The 25,669-nt window shown below is 40.8% G+C and overlaps 2 protein-coding genes across 2 annotated transcripts in view; one reads left to right on the top strand and one right to left on the bottom strand.

Moving 5' to 3' along the window:
- The window catches only part of SPART (spartin), a 90,610-nt gene extending 75,889 nt beyond the window's left edge, over positions 1-14,721 (bottom strand). The window contains exon 1 of the mRNA XM_019447756.2: positions 14,592-14,721. The gene's annotated coding sequence lies outside the window, so the exon portion shown is untranslated. The remainder of the gene's footprint in view (positions 1-14,591) is intronic.
- Positions 14,722-15,305: 584 nt separating this feature from the next.
- Positions 15,306-25,108, top strand: CCNA1 (cyclin A1). Its single transcript, XM_019447762.2, has 9 exons — positions 15,306-15,525; positions 16,361-16,549; positions 19,990-20,239; positions 20,427-20,551; positions 20,982-21,205; positions 22,276-22,480; positions 23,468-23,581; positions 24,422-24,555; positions 24,844-25,108. The coding sequence occupies exons 2-9, from the start codon at positions 16,385-16,387 to the stop codon at positions 24,893-24,895; spliced, it is 1,269 nt and encodes a 422-aa protein (XP_019303307.1). The 5' UTR covers positions 15,306-15,525; positions 16,361-16,384; the 3' UTR covers positions 24,896-25,108.
- Positions 25,109-25,669: the final 561 nt, after the last annotated feature.

Below are 25,669 nucleotides of genomic sequence, written 5' to 3'. Positions count from 1 at the left end.
CAATAAAGAAAAATAACCACGTGATTGAGGTATAATTAACATACAAAAATGTTTATATATTTAATGTATACAACTTGATTAATTTGGGAATAAGTATAAACAGTGAAACCATCACCACCATCAACATCAAAACATATCTATTACCTCCAAAAATTTCCTCCTTTTTTTTCTTCTTCTTCTATTTTTTTTTTTTTTTTTTGGTGGTAATAACGCTGAACCTAAGATGTACCCTCACAGCAAATGTTTAAGAATACAGTAAGTATTGTTAGCTATATAAGCACAATAGTGTACAGCAGAGGTCTAGAATTTATTCATTTTGTATAACTGAAACTTTGTACCCTTTGACCAACACCTCCCCATTTTTTAAATGTTTATTTATTTATTTTGAGAGAGAGAGAGAGAGAGAGAGAGAGAGAGCGTGAGTGAGCAAGTTGGGGAGGGGCAGAGAGGGAGAGACAGAATCTCAAGCAGGCTCTGTGCTGCCAGCACAAGGCAGCAAGAAGCCCAATGCAGGCCATGATCTCATGAATGGCAAGATCATGATCCGAGCTGAAATCAAGAGTAGGATGCTTAACCGACTGAGCCATCCAGGTGCCCCCAACACCTCCTCATTTTGAAGAGATCTTAATCTGACCTGATCTTAAAATCATTCTAATTCAAAACAGGTATTCACTTTCAATTTATTCATCTCAAAGAAATAATGTTGTCTACTTATTTTGAATAATAAAGTATTGTATAGAATTTCTAAGTGAAAACCCTATTAGTGAGTCAACAGTCATATTTAACCACAATAGGAAACACACATCCTTCCATTTTTAGAAATAAGTAACTGCTTTTACGGGTTCACAGAGGGCTGAGCTTCAGCTCTTCCTAACATTCTGGGCACCATGGAAAATAACCAAATAGAATAATGGTGCATTAGTGGTGGCCTGACATCTCAAGAATCCAAGTATTGGACAAATGAAACATTAGACATAACCACTACCTATGAGACAAAAGGTATACATAAAAAAAAAAAAAATCTAACAGTACAATGAAAAATAACAATATGTTTCCTTAATTTCATTATAATAGATACAGAACAGATATTAAAATGCATAAAAAGCATAACAAGTTATTTAATTCAATGTAAGAAAGATGTCAGTCTACATGGAAGAAATTGTGTTTTTACCTGACTTTGCACAGATGTGTAAGCCCTAGCTCTTTTCCAACAGAAGATGGCGAGTGCTGGATCTGGGCCTTTCCAGCTCTGAACATGGCCAGGAGCATCCACTGTTGGGCTCTTACCACCTCACAGACTGAGAAGAGAGCTTTCTCTACCAAGGGTCCTATAATTTTTTGTGCTACTTGTTGGGACAATCTAAATTAGACCTACTGAATTACTTCAGTGGACTCTATGTTGAATGGGCCTTTATATGTATGGTACTATATTGCTTGTGTTCAAAGATTAATCATATTGATAATGCATTTACTCCATAAAAATATGTATCAGTGCTCACACAATGATACAAAGTGAGATGAAATCTATTTAGCAAAAACACAGACTAGACGTTATTTATGGATTTGGACTCAGAGATAATAAATTAATGAGTGCTAATATTTAAAAATATTGTATTTGTTGGGCTGCCTGGGTGGCTTAGTCAGTTGAGCAGCTGACTCTTGGTTTCGGCTCAGGTCATGATCCCAGTGTCATGGCATGGAGCCCCACGTCAGCCTCCGCACTGAGCATGGAAGCCTGCTTAAGATTCTCTCTCGCTCTCCCTCTGGCCCTCCCCTGCTAACAGACTCTCTCTCTCAAAATAAATAAATATTTTTTAAAAAGTATCAAGGAGATAAAATTTCTGCTAAAGGCTCTAGGGATCAAAATAAAATGTCTTTGGGGAACCTGGGTGGCTCAGTCAGGTGAGAGTCCAACTTCAGCTCAGGTCATAATCTCATGGTTCGTGAGTTTGAGCCCCACATCGGGCTCTGTGCTGACAGCTCAGAGCCTGGAGCCTGGTTTGGATTCTGTGTCTCCTTCTCTCTCTGCCCCTCCCTTGCTTCTGCTCTGTCTCTCTCAAAAATAAACATACGTTAAAAAAAATTTTTTTAAATAGAAATAATAGGGGTGCCTGGGTAGCTCTGTCGGTTGAGCACCCAACTTCAGCTCAGGTCATGATCTCAGCCCCGCAGCAGGCTCTGTGCTGACAGCTGGGAGCCTGGAGCCTGCTTCTGATTCTTTGTCTCCCTCTCTCTCTCTGCCCCCCTTCTGCTTGCACTCTGTCTCTCAAAAATAAACATTAAAGGGGCGCCTGGGTGGCTCAGTCGGTTGAGTGTCCTACTTTGGCTCCGTTCGTGATCTCGCAGTTTGTGAGTTGAAGTCCTGCGTCGGGCTCTGGGCTGACACCTCTGAGCCTGGAGCCTGCTTTGGATTCTGTCTCCCTCTCTCTCTCTGCCCCTCCCACGCTCACACTCTGTCTCTCTCCCTCTCAAAAATAAGTAAACATTAAAAAAAATTTAAAAAGTACATAAACATTTAAAAAATTTAAATAAATAACAACAACAACAAAAAAAACCCCACAGCAACATAAAATGTCTTTCTTTTGAAAGTTGTTCCTTATCAGGAAAAATAAAACTCTTTCTATTCTTCTATGGGTGTAAGTAAAGAGTAATTATCAATGAAAGAGAGCAATGTAAGAAAGAAAACAAGATAAAGGCAAGGTTAAAGGCATCAAATTAAAAACTGGCAAAGTCTTTTCCTACTGTAAGCCACATTTATCTGATGTGTCTTGTGGCTCGGTGTGTGGGTATCACATCTCCTGCTCCCCAGCAAATTCTTCATGTTCAAGACTCTAACTCCCAGTCCTAAACATGGTATCTCACATAGAGTGAATGCTTAATAAAAAAATTCCTGAATAAACACATGAATATGAGTTCTAATAAATCATATGTCCTTTTTTGAATGCAATGCTGATACATAATTTTTTCTGACATCACTATTTCTCACTCTGCACGGGCAGAACCGTGTTCCCCTAAAATTCACATGTGGAAGCCCTACCCCATATTGTGACCACATTTGGAGATAGGGCCGATAGAATGGTAATTAAGGTTCAACGTGGTGGTAAAGATGAAGCTGTAATCTAAGCAGATAGTGTCACAAGAGGGAGAGACAAGAGGAGTGCACACACAGAGAAAAGGCCGTGTGAGGACACCGGGAGAAGGTGGCCGTCTGCAAGCCAAGGAGAAAGGCCTCAGGAGAAACCACACCTCCCAGCACCTTGATCTCAGACTTGCAGCATCCTGAACAGTGAGAGAATGAGTTTCCGTTGTTTTAAGCCACCCAGCCTGCGGGACTTTGTTATGGCAGCCACAGCAAACTAACACACGTGCCAAATTCCCTCTGAGGGTCTTTGTACCTGCTGGTTCCTCTGCCTAGAACTCTTTCCAGACAGCCATGGGGTTTACTGTCTCTTTATTCAGATCTCTGTTCACATGTCGCCTGATCAGAAGTCTTCCCAGACTGCCTTGTAAAGGGTGGGTTCTCCTTTGACTCTTTCACCTCTTACCCTGCTTTAGATTTTCTTCCTAGCATTTATCACTCGTTCTCATTATATATTTATCTCTTTTTGTTTCCCCCAATAGGAAATAAAGTCTTTGATGGGAAGAACTTTGCCGATTCTATATTACTCTGCTATCCTTGTTCCTGTAACCGCTCCTGGCACCAAGTAGCAGCTCAGTAATGTTGAATGAATTTTTTAAATGCATAATTTCAGATTGATGAAGGAAAAAATCACATCCTCATAAAGTTAAAAAATATGTATTTGTGATACTGCAAAAAAGCATTCTAAGTTTTACCACAAGGCATTCTAAGCACTATAGGAAGATCAGGCAGCAGGCAGCAGAAAGCTACGGCCTGAGGCTGCTAGAGAACGCAGGGTGATGAGAGGTGAGGGGCCCCCGATAGAACCTTAGAGAGTCCTGTTCTCACAGAGCACAGAGTTGCCCTAAAATTCTGGTTACAGCACTGGGAATGGGCAGCTCTATCATGTCTCTAAATATCCCTGGCTAATTCTGGCCAGAGAGACCTTAGATCTAGACCAGAGATGGTTTCTTAACTGACTGAGGCAGGGATGAGAAGACCTGTAGACGTGGCTTCTGGGTGGGTGACCCCCTCTGGGAGTGGATTCAGGGTGAAGTCACTGCCATACCCTGTCACGTTAGGCATCACCAAGATGCTCATGGTCTTGGGAACCAAATGTGCTCCAGAGGGATGAGCTTGGGCCCTTGTGCAAGAGCAAAATGTCACTTTTTTTTTAAGTTTATTTATTTATTTTGAGAGAGAGAGCACAAGACGGGGAGGAGCAGAAGGAAAGGGAGAAAGAATCCCAAGCAGGCTACATGACTGTGAGATCATGACCTGAGCCGAAATCAGGAATTGGACACTTAACCAACTGAGCCACCCAGGAGCCCCCAAATGTCACTGTTCTAAATCTAGAGTGTAATATGGAATTTTTAAAGTTGGTAGGATTGATCCACAGCCACTATTAGGAAAAAAAAACCAGGAAGTAAATTGAAAATTCTGTGAGAACAGGAATCTATGTCTTTCTTGGGTACTGTCACATTCGCAATACCTAAGATCATTCCTGGCACATATTAGGTGCCTGATAAATGTTTGCTGAAAAGCCGCAGAATGAATACACAAAAAGGAAGGGACAATAAAACTGTATAGCTTTATGTAGTTCTGATTCTCAGCCGAGAGCCTCTCCATGAATCCAAACTCTGCTTACTTATAGTTGAACCATAGGAAAGGTCTGACAGGTTGTTAGAGAGAAAATAGCAATCATTATTTCACTTTTATTCTAAATGTGTCCTAAAGGGGTGCCTTGCTGGCTCAGTCAGTATAGCATGTTGATCTTAGGTTTGTGAGTTCAAGCCCCACATTGGGTACAGAGACTACTTTAAATAAATAAATAAGTTCTAAAAACTACTTATACAGATGCCCAACAAAAATAAATATCAGGTTTAAAAAAAATATCTGATTTTTAAAAATCAGATATAAAAATGTAAACCAAAGTGCTTGGTACTATCTATTATTTTGTTCCTAACAACTACAACAAAATAATCAATTTATAAATTGCGACTAAACTTATCATGGCAAGGTATAAGAATAGATTCAACTAAGCTTTTAAAAAGTTCTACATATAGATTAAACAAATCAAAGACAGTAGTAGAAGCCAGATTTGAGGCTAATTTATAGGCACCATGGAAATCAGAATTTTGGGGGGGGATTTATGCCTATTTTATTTCTGAAAACCAGTAGTATCAGCAAAATAATTCCTTTTTAAAAGTTTATTTATTTTGAGAGAGAGGGAGAGAGAGGGTGTGCACATGTGTGGGAGGGGCAGAGAGAGAGGGAAAGAGAGAGAATACCAAGTAGGCTCCACACTGTCAGTATGGAGCCCAGTAAGGGGCTCGAACTCACAAACCATGAGATCATGACCTGAGTCAACATCAAGAGCAGATGTTTAACCGACAGAGTCAATGAGGTGCCCCCCAGCAAAATAATTCCTATTTAATATATATATTTAATATATATACAGAAATAATGGACTTCAACTCTTAAATTATAAGATTTTTCCCAAAGATAACATGCAGTATACATTTTCCCCCAAAAGGAACATAACAATGTTCAGGAAAAGAAGTGGTATGCAATTTTGATTGTATATAACTCAGGTTCTCTCCCCAAAGTGTAGTTTCAAAGTGAAAAATGAATAGGCCCTATATAGTTTATAGGAAAAAAAAATGATTAAGTCTTTTTGATTAATGACTTAAAATTTAAACAAATATGCTTAAATCAGTTCTATCCTGAAATACTCTTAGAATACATTACTACAAATTATTAATTCACTCTTATGTGTTGGAATTTCCATTTTACTCATTGCACAGAAAGCATTGCTGTTGTTGAACTGACAGATGGTTGGTTAATCCTGAACAGATTAAAGTTTATTAACATTAGCAGGAAGGCAGAGCATTGCACACTGTGTGTTGCGTATATTTGGGGAACACGCCCGGCTCTGTTCCTCCTGGCTTCAGAAGTTTCCCTCCTTTATTTCTCTCTATGGTTTTCAATTATCATGGAGTGTTTCTCCCTATTGCCTTGATCTTTGCTTGAAATCAACAGAAATCTTAATCAGGATTTGACAAGTTTTCATATTGGCTATTCCTCTTGACTTACCAACAAAACTATTTTTTTTTTTTTTTTGTATTCCTTTAGTAAAAGGATCAGAAGCTAGCTTTTTACAAAACAAAGACAACTTAAAAATGGTTCAACTGGGGCGCCTGGGTGGCTCGGTCGGTTAAGCATCCGACTTCGGCTCAGGTCATGATCTCACAGTCCGTGAGTTCGAGCCCCACGTCGGGCTCTGTGCTGACAGCTCAGAGCCTGGAGCCTGTTTCAGATTCTGTGTCTCCCTCTCTCTCTGCCCCTCCCCTGTTCATGCTCTGTCTCTGTCTCAAAAATAAAATAAACGTTAAAAAAAAATTTAAAAAATGGTTCAACTCTAGTGGGATAACATACTACCCGTGGATTCAAAGCCAGCAAACAGAAACAAAGAAAGTATTATTTTCATCACCTCAGAAATTGCTCACAGTATTCTCTCATTTTCAAATCCCATTTATAAAGTACACATGACTTCATCACTGTTTATTTGAACTTGTTTTCATTAATTGGGTAAATAAGTTTCTGGATTATCTCCCCAAAGAATTGGCATAACAACACACTGTTAGACTGATCTCTTTAGCTTACCAGCTTCCTTTCTCTCCCTGTAGCCTAAATTACAAACTCTCTGTTTCTCTTCTTTTTAGCAACTGTTTCTGCCATCTTCAGTAAAAATTTATAATTTGTTCTAAATGAATTCTCTTGGATTTGAAATCCAAAGAAACTCATAACTGTAGCTATATATCTTCTATCTTCATTGTAATTATAAAGATTTCTGCCAGAAAAGTTCTACCCGAAAAACTTATCATGTTAAAACAACGTTCCTAATGTATCCCTAGCACATCTCTAGAATTCTTAATCACTATAGTGTTCTTGCTTTATCAAGCAAGTTAATATATGAGGGGAATCACTATGGAATCTATCAAAAAGCAACCCCTCAATCAAGGAAACTCATAATAAAAATTATTTGTTTACAGTAACCTCAAGAAGCAGAACTGTGAACACAATGCTGCATACATCAACTACATATGTTCTGGAAAGCAGAAGTGCATTCTAAGTGTCTCCTCAGTCAGGAAGAAACAAACAAACAAAAATATAGATCCCAATAAGGACAGGTCTTGGGTACTGATCAAGTATTGGTGGAGGGATGAAGATTTCACAAACACTGGGATCAGTCTGACAGGTGAATTTTGTTTTTCAGTTTATTTATTTATTTTGAGAGAGAGAGAGAGAAAGTACAAGCCAGAGATGGGCAGAGAGAGAGAGGGATAGAGAGAATCTGAAGCTGTGAGTGGAGCTCCAACTCACAAATGGTGAGATCGTGACCTGAGTGGAAATCAAGAGTTGGCCACTTAACCAAATGAGCCACCCAAGTGCCCCAGAAAGGTGAATTCTTAAATTAGGGAAGGAGAGTATGGATTTGCTCACAAAATTCAACATACAACTTGAGTAACAAAAATGAAGCTTAAGCTTCAACTTATATTAACTGTTATACAAGGCCAGCATCCAGCAAATCTAAGTGTACTTACATCTATAAAATTAAATGGTGAATATTTGATTAGTTCACCAGATTAACAGAATCCAACTTGATCTTTCAGTTTGTTCTGGTTCTATCTCTAGACAATTGTCTGACCAGGGAAAAGCATAAGCATTTCATTTTGACAAGGAACATGTAATTTCTGGATAAACTCTCCTTGTTCATTTATAAATGGGTCTTCTTTATGAACTGCATGAACTCAATGTCTCTCAAAGAACCTACAATGAATACACGCTTTCATATCAATTATTGGTGCACTTTACCCCAAATTATGAAATGTAAGAATAATTTATAGAAGAAGTATAAGAATAACTTAGGAGGAAGTTAGTCAAGGAAAACACTTACATTTGCATACTGTAGAATGAAACTGTCCATGATGTCTATTAATGCACTATGACTGTTCCCAACCACTAAATATTTTATCCTGCCTTGACCAATAGCTACATGTGACTATGTAAATTAAATTAAAAATGCAGTTCTTCAGTTGCATTGGCATATCAAATGCTCAACAGCTACATCTGGCCACTGATCACTATAGTGGACAGTGCAGATACAGAACATTTCTATCATTGCAGAGTTTTATTGGACAGTACTGTTGGTATGATCCTGTAACGTGCCATAATTTCTCTTTTTTTTTTTAATATATGAATTTTATTGTCAAATTGGTTTCCATACAACACCCAGTGCTCATCCCAAAAGGTGCCCTCCTCAATACCCATCACCCACCCTCCCCTCCCTCCCACCCCCCATCAACCCTCAGTTTGTTCTCAGTTTTTAAGAGTCTCTTATGCTTTGGCTCTCTCCCACTCTAACCTCTTTTTTTTTTTTTTTCCTTCCCCTCCCCCATGGGTTTCTGTTAAGTTTCTCAGGATCCACATAAGAGTGAAACCATATGGTATCTGTCTTTTTCTGTATGGCTTATTTCACTTAGCATCACACTCTCCAGTTCCATCCACGTTGCTACAAAAGGCCATATTTCATTCTTTCTCATTGCCACGTAGTATTCCATTGTGTATATAAACCACAATTTCTTTATCCATTCATCAGTTGATGGACATTTAGGCTCTTTCCATAATTTGGCTATTGTTGAGAGTGCTGCTATAAACATTGGGCTACAAGTGCCCCTATGCATCAGTACTCCTGTATCCCTTGGGTAAATTCCTATTGCTGGGTCATAGGGTAGGTCTATTTTTAATTTTCTGAGGAACCTCCACACTGCTTTCCAGAGCAGCTGCACCAATTTGCATTCCCACCAACAGTGCAAGAGGGTTCCCGTTTCTCCACATCCTCTCCAGCATCTATAGTCTCCTGATTTGTTCATTTTGGCCACTCTGACTGGCGTGAGGTGATATCTGAGTGTGGTTTTGATTTGTATTTCCCTGATAAGGAGCGACGTTGAACATCTTTTCATGTGCCTGTTGGCCATCCGGATGTCTTCTTTAGAGAAGTGTCTATTCATGTTTTCTGCCCATTTCTTCACTGGGTTCTTTGTTTTTCGGGTGTGGAGTTTGGTGAGCTCTTTATAGATTTTGGATACTAGCCCTTTGTCCGATATGTCATTTGCAAATATCTTTTCCCATTCCGTTGGTTGCCTTTTAGTTTTGTTGGTTGTTTCCTTTGCTGTGCAGAAGCCTTTTATCTTCATAAGGTCCCAGTAATTCACTTTTGCTTTTAATTCCCTTGCCTTTGGGGATGTGTCAAGTAAGAGATTGCTATGGCTGAGGTCAGAGAGGTCTTTTCCTGCTTTCTCCTCTAGGGTTTTGATGGTTTCCTGTCTCACATTCAGGTCCTTTATCCATTTTCAGTTTATTTTTGTGAATGGTGTGAGAAAGTGGTCTAGTTTCAACCTTCTGCATGTTGCTGTTAATTTCTCTCTTTAATAATGACTTCTTTTTTTATTGAGAAAAGAGAAGTCTGAACCCATGTGTCCTCACCTATATAGGTCAGGGTTTAATGACATGACCTCCAAGTATTCTTCTAGCTTGCCAGGTCTAAGCATATTTTTCAATGAGTGCCAAATTCTGAATTTACTAAAATTAAGAGAAAAAAAAAAACCCATACAGCCTTGTGAAAGCAATTTAAAGCAATGAGTGTGTTTCTCCTCTTGTACACTTACATTATCTGTAGGCTCAGGGATTTGGGAATTCATCAAGGGAAAAGATATGACCACACGGTGGCAATAGCACACAATGAGCTCCATTTGAGAGGTTTGCATGTGGAAGGGAGAGGGGTGGATGGGAAAGTCTCTCCAACTATGAAATCTTCAGTGGCTTGGGCCACCACCCAAAAGAGGAAGAAAGCAAGGGAACTCCAGGGGGAAAGAGGAATCAGAGATGGGAGGTTAGACAGAGATGTCTAGGTGATGTTACTCTGCAACATAAGGGTCAGATAGATGGAAGGACAGCAGTGACAAGGGGCTTTTATAATCCTAGGGTTTGTTTAGCTAAGGCTCTTCATATATAGAACACAATGCACTTCAGATGGATACAGTGGTTTTGACTGCGGACTAGAGAAAAGGTTCATCAATGATAATAAAACAATTTTGGCAATATGAACAAATAACTAAGCTGCCTCATTTAGTCAGAAAATATATCAAATGCCTAAAACAGAACACATATGCATACATGCAGACAACTTTATGACTCATTGTTGCTATAGGAAAAGTTATATGAATTTGAGATGTCTTCTATCCAGATAGAATTTTCACAAGTGAGAACTATATAAATTCTTTAGGCTAAATAGTTCTGATTGTAATCAAAATGGTATAATAGTTCTACGGCAAAGTTTGGATTTTTTTTTTTTTTTGTCTTTAGCATGGAAAATTTTGTTTTTCTAACAATCTAAGTTTATAATTTTTTTAAGTTTTTACTTATTTTGAGAGAGAGAGTGCACACACACCTGCATACATGAGCAGGGGAGGGACAGAGAGAGAGAGGGAGAGAGAGAATTCCAAGCAGGCTCCACAGGGTCAGCACAGAGCCCAACGCAGGGATTGAACTCATGAACTGTAAGGTTCATGATCTGAAACCAAGAGCTGGAAGCTCAACCAACTGAGCCACCCAGGTGCGCTGCGAAGAATCTAAGTTTAGAATGGGAACTAACGTCATTTGCTGTGACTACGGTTGATACTACTATAGATGAGCGATAAAAGGACTGAGGCAAAACAAATTTTACAAATATTCTGTGATTTACTGACAACAGGATTGAATGAACAAAAATATTAATAGGCAGATAATATTAATGGCTGCTGACATTAACACAGAATGAGCCTGTCCTCAGATACAGTATTTAGACAATAAGACACAGGCAGCTGACATGGAAATTCTATAACACTTTCAGATTAGGGACTGAGATAATTAGAGACAAATGTGAAACACAGGAAAACTATTTTATGGAATCTACTGTGTCACAAAATTGATGGTACAATAATTGATTTGCAAAGAAAAACTGGTACAAATAGGACTATTAATGGAAAGGATATAACCAGTAAATGACAGTTAATTTTAAGGATGCAATGACTTCATATTAACATGAGTTGTGAAATTAATTTTAGACCTATGAAAGATTGTGTAAAATCCAAATTCTTGACTTCCTCTAATAAGAGATTTTCAGCAAAGATCTGGCAACTCAAAACTTTAAAAAATTATTTAAACTACAATGGCTCCATCATCCCACTGAAACTTATTTTTCCCTTGGTGTAGAATCTTGGAGAGGCTACTCCCTGAGAACTCAACTCTACAGCCAGAGGTATCTGATTTTAATTGTGTACCTCTAGTTGAGCACATTATTAGGGACTGGGTCTTGGTAACTAAAGTCACTAGAACCTTCTTCCTCTTATCCAAGTTCTTGGGAGGTTGATTTCTTCATGAGATAGTTGCTGTGGAGTCTGTCCCAGAGCCAGTAGAGACATACTTATGGGCTATTTTTGGACATCACAGTTTATTGCTCTCCTTTGGAAGGTACTGGATAAACACAGCTGAAAATTCTTGTTCTTTGGGCTCCCCCTTTCTAGGATATATGTAGACTATACCATCTGCCCTGCCATTTTTTTTTTTTTTTTTTTTTTTACTTTAATCATCTTTATTGTCAGATCTGGATGCTGCTTCCAAATCTCTACAGCATGTTTTATTCCTTTTCTCTAAGCTCCAAACGCTCCCTGTTTATATATCTATGTCCCCCACGGTGAAATAAACACTAATTATGCTTCACCATAACTACCTGTTTACCATCTTTCTGCCTGGAACAAAAAGCTCTTTGAGGGCAGGAATCATTTTTAATTGCTGTTCCATACCTAGTTATTGCCTGGTATAAAATGGATGCTCAAAAATATTTGTAAAAGGAGTGAATGAATAGTAGACTTTGGCTAGTCTCGTGTATCCAAACTATTTTCCCTCAGAGAAAGCAACTTCACAAATTTTAAGGAAAATTCACCTCACCTGTTATGTATGAAGGGCTCCACTTTGCACCTTCCAAGGATGCCTGCTTCCTAAGGTTATACATTTTGGACTACTTCTCAAACTGGGCTTCCTTGACCCTTTGGTCATCTTCCCCAGAATGATGTGGGCTAAAAGGTCACAAATTGCCCACCAGCCCCAACATCTGTCCCTCACCTCACTATTATAGCTATACTGTGAAATTAAATGTATCATGGCAAAGGTAGGTCTATGAATAAGCAACATATGTCCCTGAAAGGACATCTGTCCTTAAAAAAAAAAAAAAAAGGCTCTTCTACTTTTTCATATATTTTTCAGCCCTATGCAGAAAATCAACTTGATTTCATACAAATTAATGAAAACTGAAATGTTTGAACAGGAGGTTAATTACTAGCTACCATGAGCAAATGTAATAGAAGTAATAACAGCTTCTGAAATGCAAGGTAATTGCTGACAAACAGAAAAGATTGTAATTTGGAGGGGAGAGGAATTGATTTTAAAAGGACTGTTGGGTTTTCAAAATTCCTAGTGAAGAATTCAGCTGTCATCCTTATTATGGAAATTAATCCCATGTCAAAACTAGCTGAGTACTGAATACCAGGCAGAAATGCTGACCAGCTAATTTTTAAGCTAAGAAAAGTGTGGTATCAGTATGTAAGTTTCCCCAAGTCTTTTAGACATTAAAGATGTATTTACAGTTAAATGTACGGTTCACTTCTCAATATATTAACAAATATATAGTTCATGTAAAACATGCAGACATTTAAAATTGACTTAACTTTGAGTTCTAATTCTGATTTTGCTATAACAGCAAAATTGTAACTACGCAGCTCACAAAAACCATATAATTTGTGAGAAAGTCTGTTCTATTCTCTCTGCTCCTATTTGTCTAAATTACAAGGCCAAGTTGTTGGTTTAAATTTTTAATGAAAATTGTGCTCTTATTTATCAGCTGTTTGTTTTTTATGCCATAAATCATTACTTGTTCAAATACTTACTGAAGATTTAGGTCAAGAAAGCGATAATATCGCACAAGTTATACAAATGTTTGGATTTATATGCCTACACATAAAAAATATATATAAATATCAGTTCATCTAAATTATTCCCCAATTTAAGATCTGACCAGAAGACTACCGTGATTTAATATGTAATTCTAAGGCATCACAATAAAATCATAAGCCACGTGTCACTTCCCTTTGCCAAGTTTATCAAAGTGGAAAGAGAGGATGGTAAGATGTAATGATAATAATATTTCATATGTATTAAGGCAGAATTAGGCTGCAACTACTCACATGAGAAAAGGTAGGGGGAAAGGATTATGAAAATAATTCGAGGATTCCACCTTGTTACAAGTTATTTTCTTTGTCTAACGGCAGTTTTCAGACCCAGGACAGCTAAGAGACACTAGACACCTTAGTAGCCTGTCTTCTTGTCCCGACTAGATTAAGGTCACGGGTATACCCAACTTCAAAGAGCTGCCTCTGAAAGAGCCTAGCACTACCCTTTCCCTGCTCAAGCTCCAATCAGAAGAGAGGATCAAAACCACAGGCTGCCAGAACAAACACTGCACTGGCTCCTTTGTTTAGGAAGAAAGGCAAGGAGTGAGGTTTTTCGGTCAATTCTGTCTAAGAAATCAGAAGGCGCATACCTAAGGTCAGGTCACATGAGCGCAGGGAACTCTTGAATCTACCAAAGCAACCATAGTTCTAGGCAAGACTTGCCACCAACTACTCCCTCCCAGACAGAATTCATCGTATGAGGCCTTCAGTGTCCCCAGAAGTCACGACAGTGTCCCCAAGAGGGCAGAAAGGCTCTTTTCCTCCACCAGGTAGAGGCACCTTGCAAAGTGGACCATTTGGTCTCTGCTTGCATCTGACTCATCCATTGCCACAATCAAGAGGTTACCAGGGATCCTGCTTTGCCTTCATTTCCAAAGACATAGGAATTCCAGGGTTCGAGGGGATTGCTACCTCCCAATGGAGAGTGGGTAATAAACGTGATTAAAACTAGTTTCATACTAAGCAAGGGCAGTTTCCGTGCTCCTTTTGCACTGATTTCCAAGATGCTTCCCAACTTCCTCCACAGCTGACTGGATAAAATGCTTTCGTAGGCACTTTCGGTAGAATACTTCAATTTTCCTATTAAAATAATGCATACCCAGCTCGCTAATGAAAACCACTTAAAAAAAAAATTTTTTTTTTTGGTAAGATTAACCATCATTTCCATTCAAAATAAAGAGGAAGCCGTAACTAACCATTTCGTAAAGTGGTCATTTAAATGGCCTTTGGGGGTCTGCTTTAGAAATTTGGGACGCGTGTTTAAAATAAAAACAAAACAAGACGAAAGCAGTAACACTATGCAATATGTGTTTGGGTGTGCACGCATTTTTATAAAATAATAATAAAGTTTAAGGTTATTTTACCTGTTTTGCCAGTCGCCAGTCACCTCTGCTGGGTGCCAGAGCTCCCCGGGTTCAAGAACCCTCTCCTCCCTTCCTGCGTGGCCAGGCCCCCTTCTCCCCATGTAAGGTCCTCTGCTTTCTCGCTACCTGGCCATGGGCTTCCAGTTCAGGGATTTCTCTTCCCACGTGCCCAGGCCACCTGCCTAGCCCCCACTTCCGAGGCTCTCTCAACGTCCCAGGCCCCAGTGCTGCCACCTGTGTTCCTTCCTCTTCCTGGGCCGCTAGCTCGCTGTTCCTAGACCCGCTTCACGCAGTGCCTGCCGGAACCCGACTGGGAACACCTCTAAAGGGGACTGCGAACACCACTTGCGAACCTAAAACCCCAATCTCTCTCGCCCTGCCGGGTTTCATGCACCGGAACCGAGCCGGCCAGGTGCGGCCTCTGGTGCACAAGGATCCAAAATGACCGAAGGCAAGCCGCCACCATGGACTGGAGGCCCCGGCAGAAACCTGGGGCCAGCCCGCTGCTTCCCGGCCTCTCTCTGGGAGGAAGTGTAGGTGTGTGAGCCGGGGACTGGGAGCGAGCCGCGCCCTCGGGCGGGCGCGGTCAGGGCGCCGCAGCCTGCGCAGCCCCGAGGGCCCCGCGTCGCTCTCCCGAGCCAAGGTTCTCAGGAGCGGGCCGGGGAAAAGACGTTAGCGGGAGGAGTTAGCGGCTGTTGGAAGAACGGGTTCACGGAAACAGTCCCTTCCAAAGCCCTGGCCATCGCGGGGTGGGCCGCCTTCCTCCCTCCCAGGCCGGGGGCGCTGGCCCGAAGGGGCGCGTGTACCGACCGCGACCGCCTGCCCTAGCACGCCCGGGCAGGGCGGTGCTGGGGCAGCTGGGGACCACCGCCCGTTGGCCCCGCCCGGCTCTGAACGCCCAGGGGTCGCGGCGCGTCCGCCCGAAGCGTGTCAGGTGAGGAGGTCGTCATGGCGATGCGGCCCCACAGCGCGCACGCCCGCTGCGGTTGGCATGGAAGCGGCCCCCGCGGGGCCCGGGAGCGCCGCTGATTGGCCGATTCAACAGACGCGGGGGAGGGGGGGTTGAAAGTAATTAGCACTGGGCGCCCCGGCCGCCGCCGCTGGGAGGCCAGCGCCCCCGCTGGAATCTATTAACACCTCTGTCCCTCCCGCCCCCGCCCCGCCCCCGCCCCGCCCCCTCCGGCGGCCCCTCATTCCCAATCCTCGTGTGCACTTGCTAATTGTTCGAGATTTATATAAAGATATAGAGCTGAGAAGAGCAAGGCCCTCTGTGGGTTCCAAGCAGGTTTTGGGGCCTTCTATCTGGTGGAAGGAGGGCCGCGGAGGAGAACCCTGCTTGTCATTTGGGAAGGGGACGTACTTTCCCGCAGTGATGTATCCTGGGTCTTTTGTTTGCAGGGAGGTGGGGGGTGGTGCGGGATAAGATAAGCATAGCAGTCGGGAAAGACTCGAAGATTCGAGCTTGTGGTTTCAGACTCCCGATTAACGTGGCGTTTAGTATCCTGGCTCGGAGGTTTGTCAGGATTAATCTCTCCCTCCAGCCGTCACACCAGGTCTTGGAAGAAAGCCTTGAGAGATTCAAATTACTGTTTTGGTTCAAAGCAGCTTTGATCACTTGCATCGTGGCTCACGCTTTTCTTTTCAGCCCTAATAATTGTAGGGAAAATCATTTATCTGAGTGCTCTCCCTCCTAGATATTCACTGCATGCTTTGGAGCCCAAGGTGGAATAGGTTACTAACCGTTGGCTTGTCTGTTTCTCCTTCTCTAGCTGCACCCGGTGGAGACCGAGGGTATGCACTGCAGCGGCTCCAAAAGCGGAGTAGCCCTAGTTCCACTGTCTCGAGGTCCTGATGGCTGTCAGATGGTAACCAGAGCCCAGCTTGGCCAGGATCCCCCACAAAGAACAGTGCTAGGGGTGCTAACTGAGAATGGACAGTACAGGAGGTCCTGTGGCCAGGTAATGACTGAGAACTGCTGTGGAAGCTGGTTGTTGAGAAGGGCTATTACATCATGGTGGGAGGTGGGTTTTTCTTGCAGTTTTACCAACAAATACCCATGAGTATTCCAGCCCTGGAATCTGGACGATAGGGACATTGATTTTGTTAAAGATCACTTTGGTCCCCTTTCCAACCAGAAATAGTGAATTATTTTATTATTTTTCTAATATCAAGGAAATAGCTCTAGGAACTGTTTGAATCTTTTAAGTATATGTAAAGCCATTTAAGCACTGGGCTAAGAGGAAATATTGATGCACCAAAATAAATTATGGAACTGGGGTTCCTCCAGTACTGACATAGGTCATGCCTGAGGCAATCCTGAAAAATCTTTGCTGTGTTCATTGGAGATGGTGTTAGAATCCGGATGGGATAAGGCTAGGCGAAATTACTTCAAAAAGTGTGCTCTGCCATCTACATCCCACTGTATGACTTATGTGTCCCTGATCTTATGCAAGGTGAACTCCCCCCCCACTCCCCCAACATGTGCAGTATACCTTATACCCTCTTGCTTCTTCTAGGATGTCATTCCAGCAACTCATCTTTCTCTCCTCAGTCTTGTCTACTCGGTTAAACTCAAGCATACAAATATACTGTAATTTTTTTCCATCTTAACCTTCCAACTTCACAGCTCTTTGTAGTGACTACCCATTTTATAGCAATAATTCTTGAGTTTGTCTATCCTGCTAGACTATAAACTCCAACAGGAGGAGGACTAGGATATCAGGTTCACTTGTTCTCTTTTGACTCGGTTCTTAGTCCTGTCCTTACTTGACTGATCTGGCAACATTTGACATAGTTGACTTTTCTTTATTTCTTGAGGTAATTTCTTCTCACTCCGCCTGGGGAACGGCACTCTCTCCTTGTTGTCTACGTAGGTCATTGGCTGTTCAGCCTCAATATCCTGTTTCTTCTTCTTTTTTTTTTTTTTTTTACTTTTTTTTTTCAACATTTTTAATTTATTTTTGGGACAGAGAGAGACAGAGCATGAACGGGGGAGGGGCAGAGAGAGAGGGAGACACAGAATCGGAAACAGGCTCCAGGCTCCGAGCCATCAGCCCAGAGCCTGACGCGGGGCTCGAACTCACGGACCGCGAGATCGTGACCTGGCTGAAGTCGGACGCTTAACCGACTGCGCCACCCAGGCGCCCCTGTTTCTTCTTTATCCAATCTCTGAAAGAATACTCAGGGCTTGGTATTTGATCTGAATCTGCAATGTAGTCCCTAAGCAATCTCTCAAGCCTGTTAGCATTAAGTACCATCTATCTGTTGATGACGTGTACTTTTATCTCTGGTCTGGACCTCTCAGCTCTATTATAGGCTCACGTATTTAGCAGCCTACCTGACATCTTCTCTTGGACCATGTAACAGACATCTCAAATTTGTGCAAAACCAAACACTAACCCTAGCCCCAAATAACCGTTCCAAAAGTCTTCCTCATCTCAGTAAATGGAATATCCATCCTTCCTATTATTCAGCCCCAAAACGTTTGTCATCTTTGACTCTTTTTCTCCCACCTCACATCAGATTTTCTGGGAAAATAATATTGGCTCGTTTTTAAAATGTCTGGAATCCCTTTACCTCTTAATCTTTACTGCTGTTAACACTGGTTCAGATCCCTCTTGTGTCTTACTGAGAATTTACAACTTTCATAACTGGTCATCTTACTCATCTTACTTGTTCTCTGTACATATACACAGCCAGGGTGATCGTATTAAAACAAATCAGATGATACCACTCCTCTGCCCAGTGGCTTCTGCAGTGGCTTCCCACCTCTGAGTAGCAGACAGTCTTAAATGGTCTGTGGTAAGGCCTACCTGATCTGGCTTCTCTTTTCTTTCTGACTTTGTGACCTACACTACTCTCTTTCTCACCCTGCCCTTCGCTGCTCTTTGCTCTTTGTCTGCTCTTTGCTGTGTCTCTAAGACATACTTGAACATCCAGGCATTTACCCATGCTGTTCCCTCTGCTCAGAATGCACTTCCCCCCTCTATTTCTGTGACTTACTCCCTTACCTCATTCATATCGTTGCTCAACTCTGTCCTCTTCATTAGGACCTTCCATGATCACGCTGTTTAAAAATGGCAAGGACTCTCTTTTCGCTGTGTTCTTCTCCTCCAAAGCACTTAACACTATCCAGTGTAATAGGTCTTGTCTTATCTTTCCCTATCCTCTGAGCTAGAATATGAACTCCATGAGGGCAAACCTTCTTGAACATTTTGTTCACTGCTAAATTCTGGGCACCTAGAACAGTGTCTGGTACATAGTAGATGATCAGTAAATATTTATTTGATGAATATATGTCTCATCCCACATACATATATCTTTGAGCAAAAGTCAAACTTGGTAGTAACTTGGAATCATGGTTCTAGTAACTTATGGTTTTGGTCCTTTATATTCCATTATTTCTTTTCTAGTACTATCTTAAGGAGTTTTTTTTTCTTACTAGAAAAATCTATCTATCTAAAGCCAGAAAAATCTATCTAGAAAATCTATTATAGATTCCCAGAAAATCTTACTAGAAAAATCTATCTATCTAAAGCCAGATATTTAATTTGCTAGATACAAGGGAAAGTTATGGAAAACACATACTAACTTGAAAGTAGCCTCTAAAGGAAACACCAAGATTAATTATAAACAATAAAATGTTAATACAGTAGCTAGATCTAACATTTTCCTAAATATAACTCAGATTCATAAACCTTGCCCACCTACCCTGGTTCAGCAGCATTCAGGCCTTCCTGCATGACTCACGATAACGTGCTTGTTCATGGAGGGTTTGTACACTGCGATGCTACAGGGATAAAGAAAAGGGATTGAGAGAGAGATTTCCCCAAGGTAATTACATTACATTATGTCATACAAAAGATTCTATGGCTTTGTAAGAGAAGTTAGTAGTATGAGTTTCTAAAATGATCATGTTTCTAAATAACAGGGTATAAAATGGGAACTTTAGAGGAGCTTACTGACTAAAAGCTATTTAAGGAGGAAGACTACAGGAACTCAGTGACTGTGTGTGAGAGCTTTGCTGGTACTTACAAAATCCCATAAGGCTACAAGTATGAAAGGCAATTAACAATCCCCTTCTCCCCTTGTAATACCTATTTCATTTTGGAGGAAAGCTGTGCTTTCCCTTTTTTCTATAATCTTGAGTCCCCTTTGATAAATACGTGAGGAAGATGACAAATTACAGGTAGCTCTTTTCCCAAATGTCAGATGTAGACAAAGATAAGGGAGAAGTCATACTTTGGAAGCTTCATTTTCTGAAATTAAATTTCAGACCTAGATATTTCAATTTAAGCCTCCTTTCGTCTTCCCAGCCTCCTGGTTTGAGTCACACAGGCTTACATCACCTATACAATCTTTGGGGTGACCTCTGACAAAAAACTTAACTCTCTTCTAGGGGATTACAACAATCAGGTGTTTTTCTGGATCAGAAAATGTCTTCCCTCCAGCTGGAAAGAAAGTGCTCGCTGACTGCGGGGGCCAGGTGCCAGCCAAGCAAGGATTTGATATCTACATGGATGAGCCTGAGCAGGGGGACGGAGACAGCTGCACAGGGAGAGAGGGGATGGCATTTGAGGATGTGTATGAGGTAGACACCAGCACACTCCAGTCAGACCTTCACTTCCTGCTGGATTTTAAAAGCACAGGTAATCTGACTCACCTAAGGCCGATGGTACCCCCGTGTTCATAATTGCCTATAGCATTCAATAGCATGTAACTAGCAGGAGAAATCCATGACGTAATGACTTATTTTCACAACTGCCTGTGGAGGGTTAGTGGTTGGAATGAATTTTTAAATTCAATGTCTTACCTGATAATGTTGAACCCCCACAGTTTCCCCTATGCTGGTAGATTCATCTCTCCATTCCCAGTCTGAAGATGCACCAGATTTTGGTACAGATGTGATAAATGTGACTGAATATGCTGAAGAAATTCATCAGTACCTTAGAGAAGCTGAAGTGAGTTTTCCAAATTCTATTTCAATTTCCAGCCCCCAAAACATTTAATAATAAGACAGTTATAAACTCTTGGCCATAACCATTAGTGAAGAGCATTCTTATGACATCTAAACATAGGAAGATCTATGAAAAATAACAGTTGTGAGGCGAGTAGCAATTACCTGGACTATTTCTCCATGATTCAGAGGGGTTGTACATTAAGTATTTCACTCTTAGTAATAAGCCATATTGCTATTTCCACCCCTCCTTTAAGTTATTTGTTATCTAATTGGATTACATACTTTTTTCCATAGTAAAGATTTCTTTGGCTCTTGATCAGTGTCTTCTTAACCTTTGCTCACGAGATTCTTTTTTGAAATAGCAACTGTGCTGTGGAGTGATCTTTATGATAGGGCAACGATTTAAGTGTCAAAACTCTTTTTCCACACAGATAAGACACAGGCCCAAAGCACACTACATGAGGAAGCAACCAGACATCACAGAAGGCATGCGAACAATTCTGGTGGACTGGCTGGTTGAGGTCGGCGAAGAGTATAAGCTTCGAGCAGAGACTCTCTACCTGGCCGTCAACTTCCTGGACAGGTTTCTTTCGTGCATGTCTGTTCTGAGAGGGAAACTGCAGCTTGTGGGAACGGCAGCTATTCTTCTGGCTTCGTAAGTGTTCTTTCAGCTTGATGTAGGACTGCAGCCTGTCAAAACGCTTGATTCTGTTTCCCTTTTATTGAGGAAATGCAGTGCTTTATAACTAAAGCTTACTCATACCTCCTTGATAAAGTATCATCATTTTTGCAGTATTTACTGACAAACTGAATCTTAACACACTTTCACTCTTCAAATCAGGTATTTAAGATTTACAGCAACAAGGTCAGTATCATGACTGAGGCAGCCATCAGCTCAGATTCAAGATCCAATCTAACTTTTGCAGGGTGGTCTTTTGACTGCATTCTAATACAAAAATATTTTGGTTATATAAAAGATTTTGGTTATAGAAAAGCCATCTTCAGGATCTAGCAAATGGTAATAGCACAGTTTATTTGGTTACAATTTCAGCTTGTTCCTGTCACTATCAGTCATTCATAATAACAGCTCATTGTGTACAAAAAAGAGCCGGCTTGTGGCTGAGCTGCCTTTAATTAAGTGACCTGTGGTGGATGGTAGTTTCTTCTATCTTTTTGTCTCAGATATTCTAGTTAATATGCCTAGAAACTTGCCAAAATTCCCCTACAGAAAGCAGAAACAAAAACAAAAGTTGGTAATAATGAAATTATATCATTATTTTATTCTTGGATACATAGCCTCACTTGCTAATTCATTAGGGAATTCTGAACATGATCTTTTTAAAGACCTAAGTTCTAAGGAATTTTTGTTCAACTATCGTGTTCAATATAACATTCTTTCCCACAAGATGAGTGAGGTCTCTAGAATTAAGACGAATTTATCTGTGTGTCTGTCATTCGGAATCTTTCAGCCTATCAGAGGCCAAAACCTAAAATCCTCAGTTGGAAATTGTTTCTGTTACTATTCCTAGCGATAAGTACAACATTAATACTCATGTTCTGGTTCTGGCACCAAGCTCCTAATATTTTCCAGGCCAGTACCATTTAGTGATACTTAAGTGGGTATGCGGATAAAAAGTAAAGAAGTCTGTGAGGGCCGCACAAAAGGCATGGTTGTGAGAACGCAGGTTCCAAGCTTTACTTCCAAAAACTCTCTACCTTTCACAGGAAATATGAAGAAATATATCCACCTGAAGTAGACGAGTTTGTCTATATAACTGATGACACTTACACAAAACGACAACTATTAAGGATGGAACACCTGCTCCTGAAAGTCCTAGCTTTTGATCTGACTGTGCCAACCACTAACCAGTTTCTCCTCCAGTACTTAAGGAGACAAGGAGTGTGCGTCAGGACTGAAAATTTGGCCAAGGTAGGCCACGTGACTTCCAGGAACTTGGGAGCCAAGGAGAGTAAAAAGTAGTCTTTCCTGATCATCCTTCAGTTCTTCCTTCCCTTTTAGTTCTTTGTCTTGGGCACAGAAAAACTCCTTAGGAATGCAAGAGAGCTAATCTTAGGACCATGATTTGTGGTTCCAAGACATTATGGTTGATCACGTTTGGTAGGCATGGATTGTCTAATCACCCAACTCTTAAAGAAATACAAGTTTGGAAGCTGTTCCCTTGTCTGATACAGACCACACGCGAGCAATACCTCTTCTTAGGTTTACAGAATGGGAACAAAGTAAATGCGGTTTTTATTTGGCTCTAATCTTATCCTGACGTATTAAGTGATGAAGCATTATTTGGTCATCTGAGGTTATAGTACTTGAGTTGAAGGCACTGAAGTACTGATTTAGAAAACTTGCTTTCTAACCACGATACTATGAGCTAGTGTATCCGTATATCCGGTATGTATATGCTATGCAAAAAGTAATATGGGTACGTGTAAGTTTCACAGTATGTTTCTTCTAATCTAACAAGTTCTCAGAGGTACTGTTCTAGCCTCTGAACTGAATGCATTTGCCTGACAAATTAATAGCTTCAATATGGTTGTGTTTTTGCCATTGGCCAAAGACTCTTCCACACTAGTGGCCAGAACAGTGCTACTTTACCTGACTAGCATAAGTCTGTAGTACTAGTATAAGTTAATCTATCATATATAACGTGCAAGTGGACCAAATACTTGTATACTGACATTTACTACAACATAAATGTTATTCCGGTTATGGACAGACATAGCAATTATTAACTTGAATAATTAATAAAGTGAATAATTTTGAGCACCTGTTTTTGTCTGCTCATCATTAGATACAGGATGAACAAAGATAAGACAATTTTTTTTCCCTTGACATTTCTAGGTTTACGTGTAACCTTAGTCACATTTCTAATTCCACTGGGATTTTCTCTCTTGTGCTTAGTATGTAGCAGAACTGAGTCTACTTGAAGCTGACCCATTCTTGAAATATCTTCCTTCATTGATAGCTGCGGCAGCATATTGCCTGGCAAACTATACTGTGAACAGGCACTTCTGGGTAAGATTCTGCTTCTTTCTAGATGAGATTCAAGGCCTATGTAAAAATCTGTTCAGTAACTCCCAAGGCTTAGAGTGAGGGAGAGTTGGTTTAATAAGGAACTGGTTGTCTTGCCAGCAGATTCCAATATGCCACTGAGTCTTACAGGTCAGCCTTTATGACTTTGACTCAGTGACTTGGAGTAGAGATTGCCGGGAGTCAAGGAGATGGTGTTGGCATGCTTATTGAAAAGAAGCAGGCCTGGAAACCCCAATGCCCCCCTCATTCAAGGTGAGCAAAAGTTGTTGACTTTTCCCCTCTGTGTAAAACAACCTGGATCCACTTAGGATGGTCAGAAGGTCGCAGCAAGTTTTCAAGGAAACAGGGCAGTTAGTATTGCCTCTCGGTCCAAGAAGAGGCAAGATTGAAAATGGATCCCTTGATTTGCTTCTGAAGGCTTCCTTTTGTGCTGAAAGAAGTGGCGTGTCTACTTTTACTTTCTAGAATACTTATTTACTATCCTACTTTTCACTAAGAATCTTTCATATTCTATGTAAATATGGTGTCTGGTAAGTAGAGACTCCTTAGGGACCAGTAAAAATCCTGCTCATGAGGGAATAGGTCAAAGTAACTTGTCCCAAACCGAGCATTATAAATAATGTAATATGAGCAAATTGAGAACTCTGACTGTTCTTCCTAATATTTTTTTTCTAAAGTCACTGAAGGAGGATTACAGTTCCTTTTGAGATGAATGTGGATACTTCCTAAGTGATCAATTTCCTTTATTTCACAGTTTTATCTTCAGCTTTCTGATAATCTTATGAAGTTATATGATGCAGTTTTTTCTTTTGTCTTGATTAGCCAGAAACCCTGGCTGCATTTACAGGCTATTCATTAAATGAAATTGTGCCTTGCCTGAGTGAGCTACATAAAGCATGCCTCGATATACCCCATCGACCTCAGCAAGCAATTAGGGAGAAGTATAAGGCTTCAAAGTAAGTTTCTGAGATTTTCTTATCTGGGCTTACTGATTTAAAGCTTTAATAGGTTATAGGAATGTCAGAATTAAAAATAGAACAAGTCGGATCTCTAGTACTAGGCTTGCATGTTAAATCAGGGGAAATCAGTTGAGAGAGGTCCAGATGTATAATTTGTCAGCTTGTAGTACATACAGTCGGACAGCTTTCTTCCTTTCTGTTGAAACTACTTCTGTTCAATTACTGTTGAAAGTTTTCTGTGGCCCAAGATTTTACAACACTGAAATCCTTTGGGTCTCATTTCAGGTACATGCATGTGTCTCTCATGGAACCACCCGCAGTTCTCCCTCTGCAATAAGTTTCCTACTGAAGCACTTTCAGAACTTAATCTCCAGATCAACAGAATTCGTCTTAACTTTTATAGGTTTCTGCAGGTTGGATCAACTAGTGTTGCTACAATATAGATGACATATTTTTAAAAATGTAAATGTATTTAGGTTCTCTTAGACTTTGGTAGCTTGTACTGTCATCTAACATTTTTTAAAGAATAAACAAAGAACTTGCCTTATGATCATGAGTTAGACTTATTTACTAATTAGGATTGCTGATGTACTTGTCTGGAGTTTTAGTGGGGAGCATTCTAAATGTCCTCTCTATTTCAAGGGTTCTCCTAAGCTGGTTTCATAAATCTGGCCTGCGGTGTTCTGAGGAATTCAGAGATTTTCATGTTTGGTAAATGGCTACCCCGAGGGTTTTTCCTTCCTGTCTCTTGACTTTTCACATAGCTCTCCATAAATGGGAAAAGGAAGGAACCCCAAGCTCAGGGGCATAAACAGGCACTATCTATTCTACTTCCCTCCTGGACCCTATGGAGTAAAGACAGTGAGTTGAGGACTGAGTGTGGTCAAGGTACCTCTGAAGGGTGATTTACGTTTAATTCTACTCCAGGGACGTGACACTCATTTTGTAGGTTATGTCAGTGTGTAGTTTTGATTTAGTCACCCATCAAGCATATATTTCAGCCTTAGAAGATGCTCAGAGAGATGGAAAAAGCAAATTTCACCACAGGGTGGGACTTCAGAACAATGAAGCTGACCCCTCACAGTTGTCCCTGGGGAGATGTCCGTGCTAA

Source organism: Panthera pardus, unplaced genomic scaffold (assembly GCF_024362965.1).
Source record: "Panthera pardus isolate Hobbes unplaced genomic scaffold, ASM2436296v1 HiC_scaffold_1, whole genome shotgun sequence".
Taxonomy (NCBI): domain Eukaryota; kingdom Metazoa; phylum Chordata; class Mammalia; order Carnivora; family Felidae; genus Panthera; species Panthera pardus.
The sequence above is the reverse complement of the archived record's forward strand: the minus strand, read 5'-3'. Positions and strand labels throughout refer to the sequence as shown.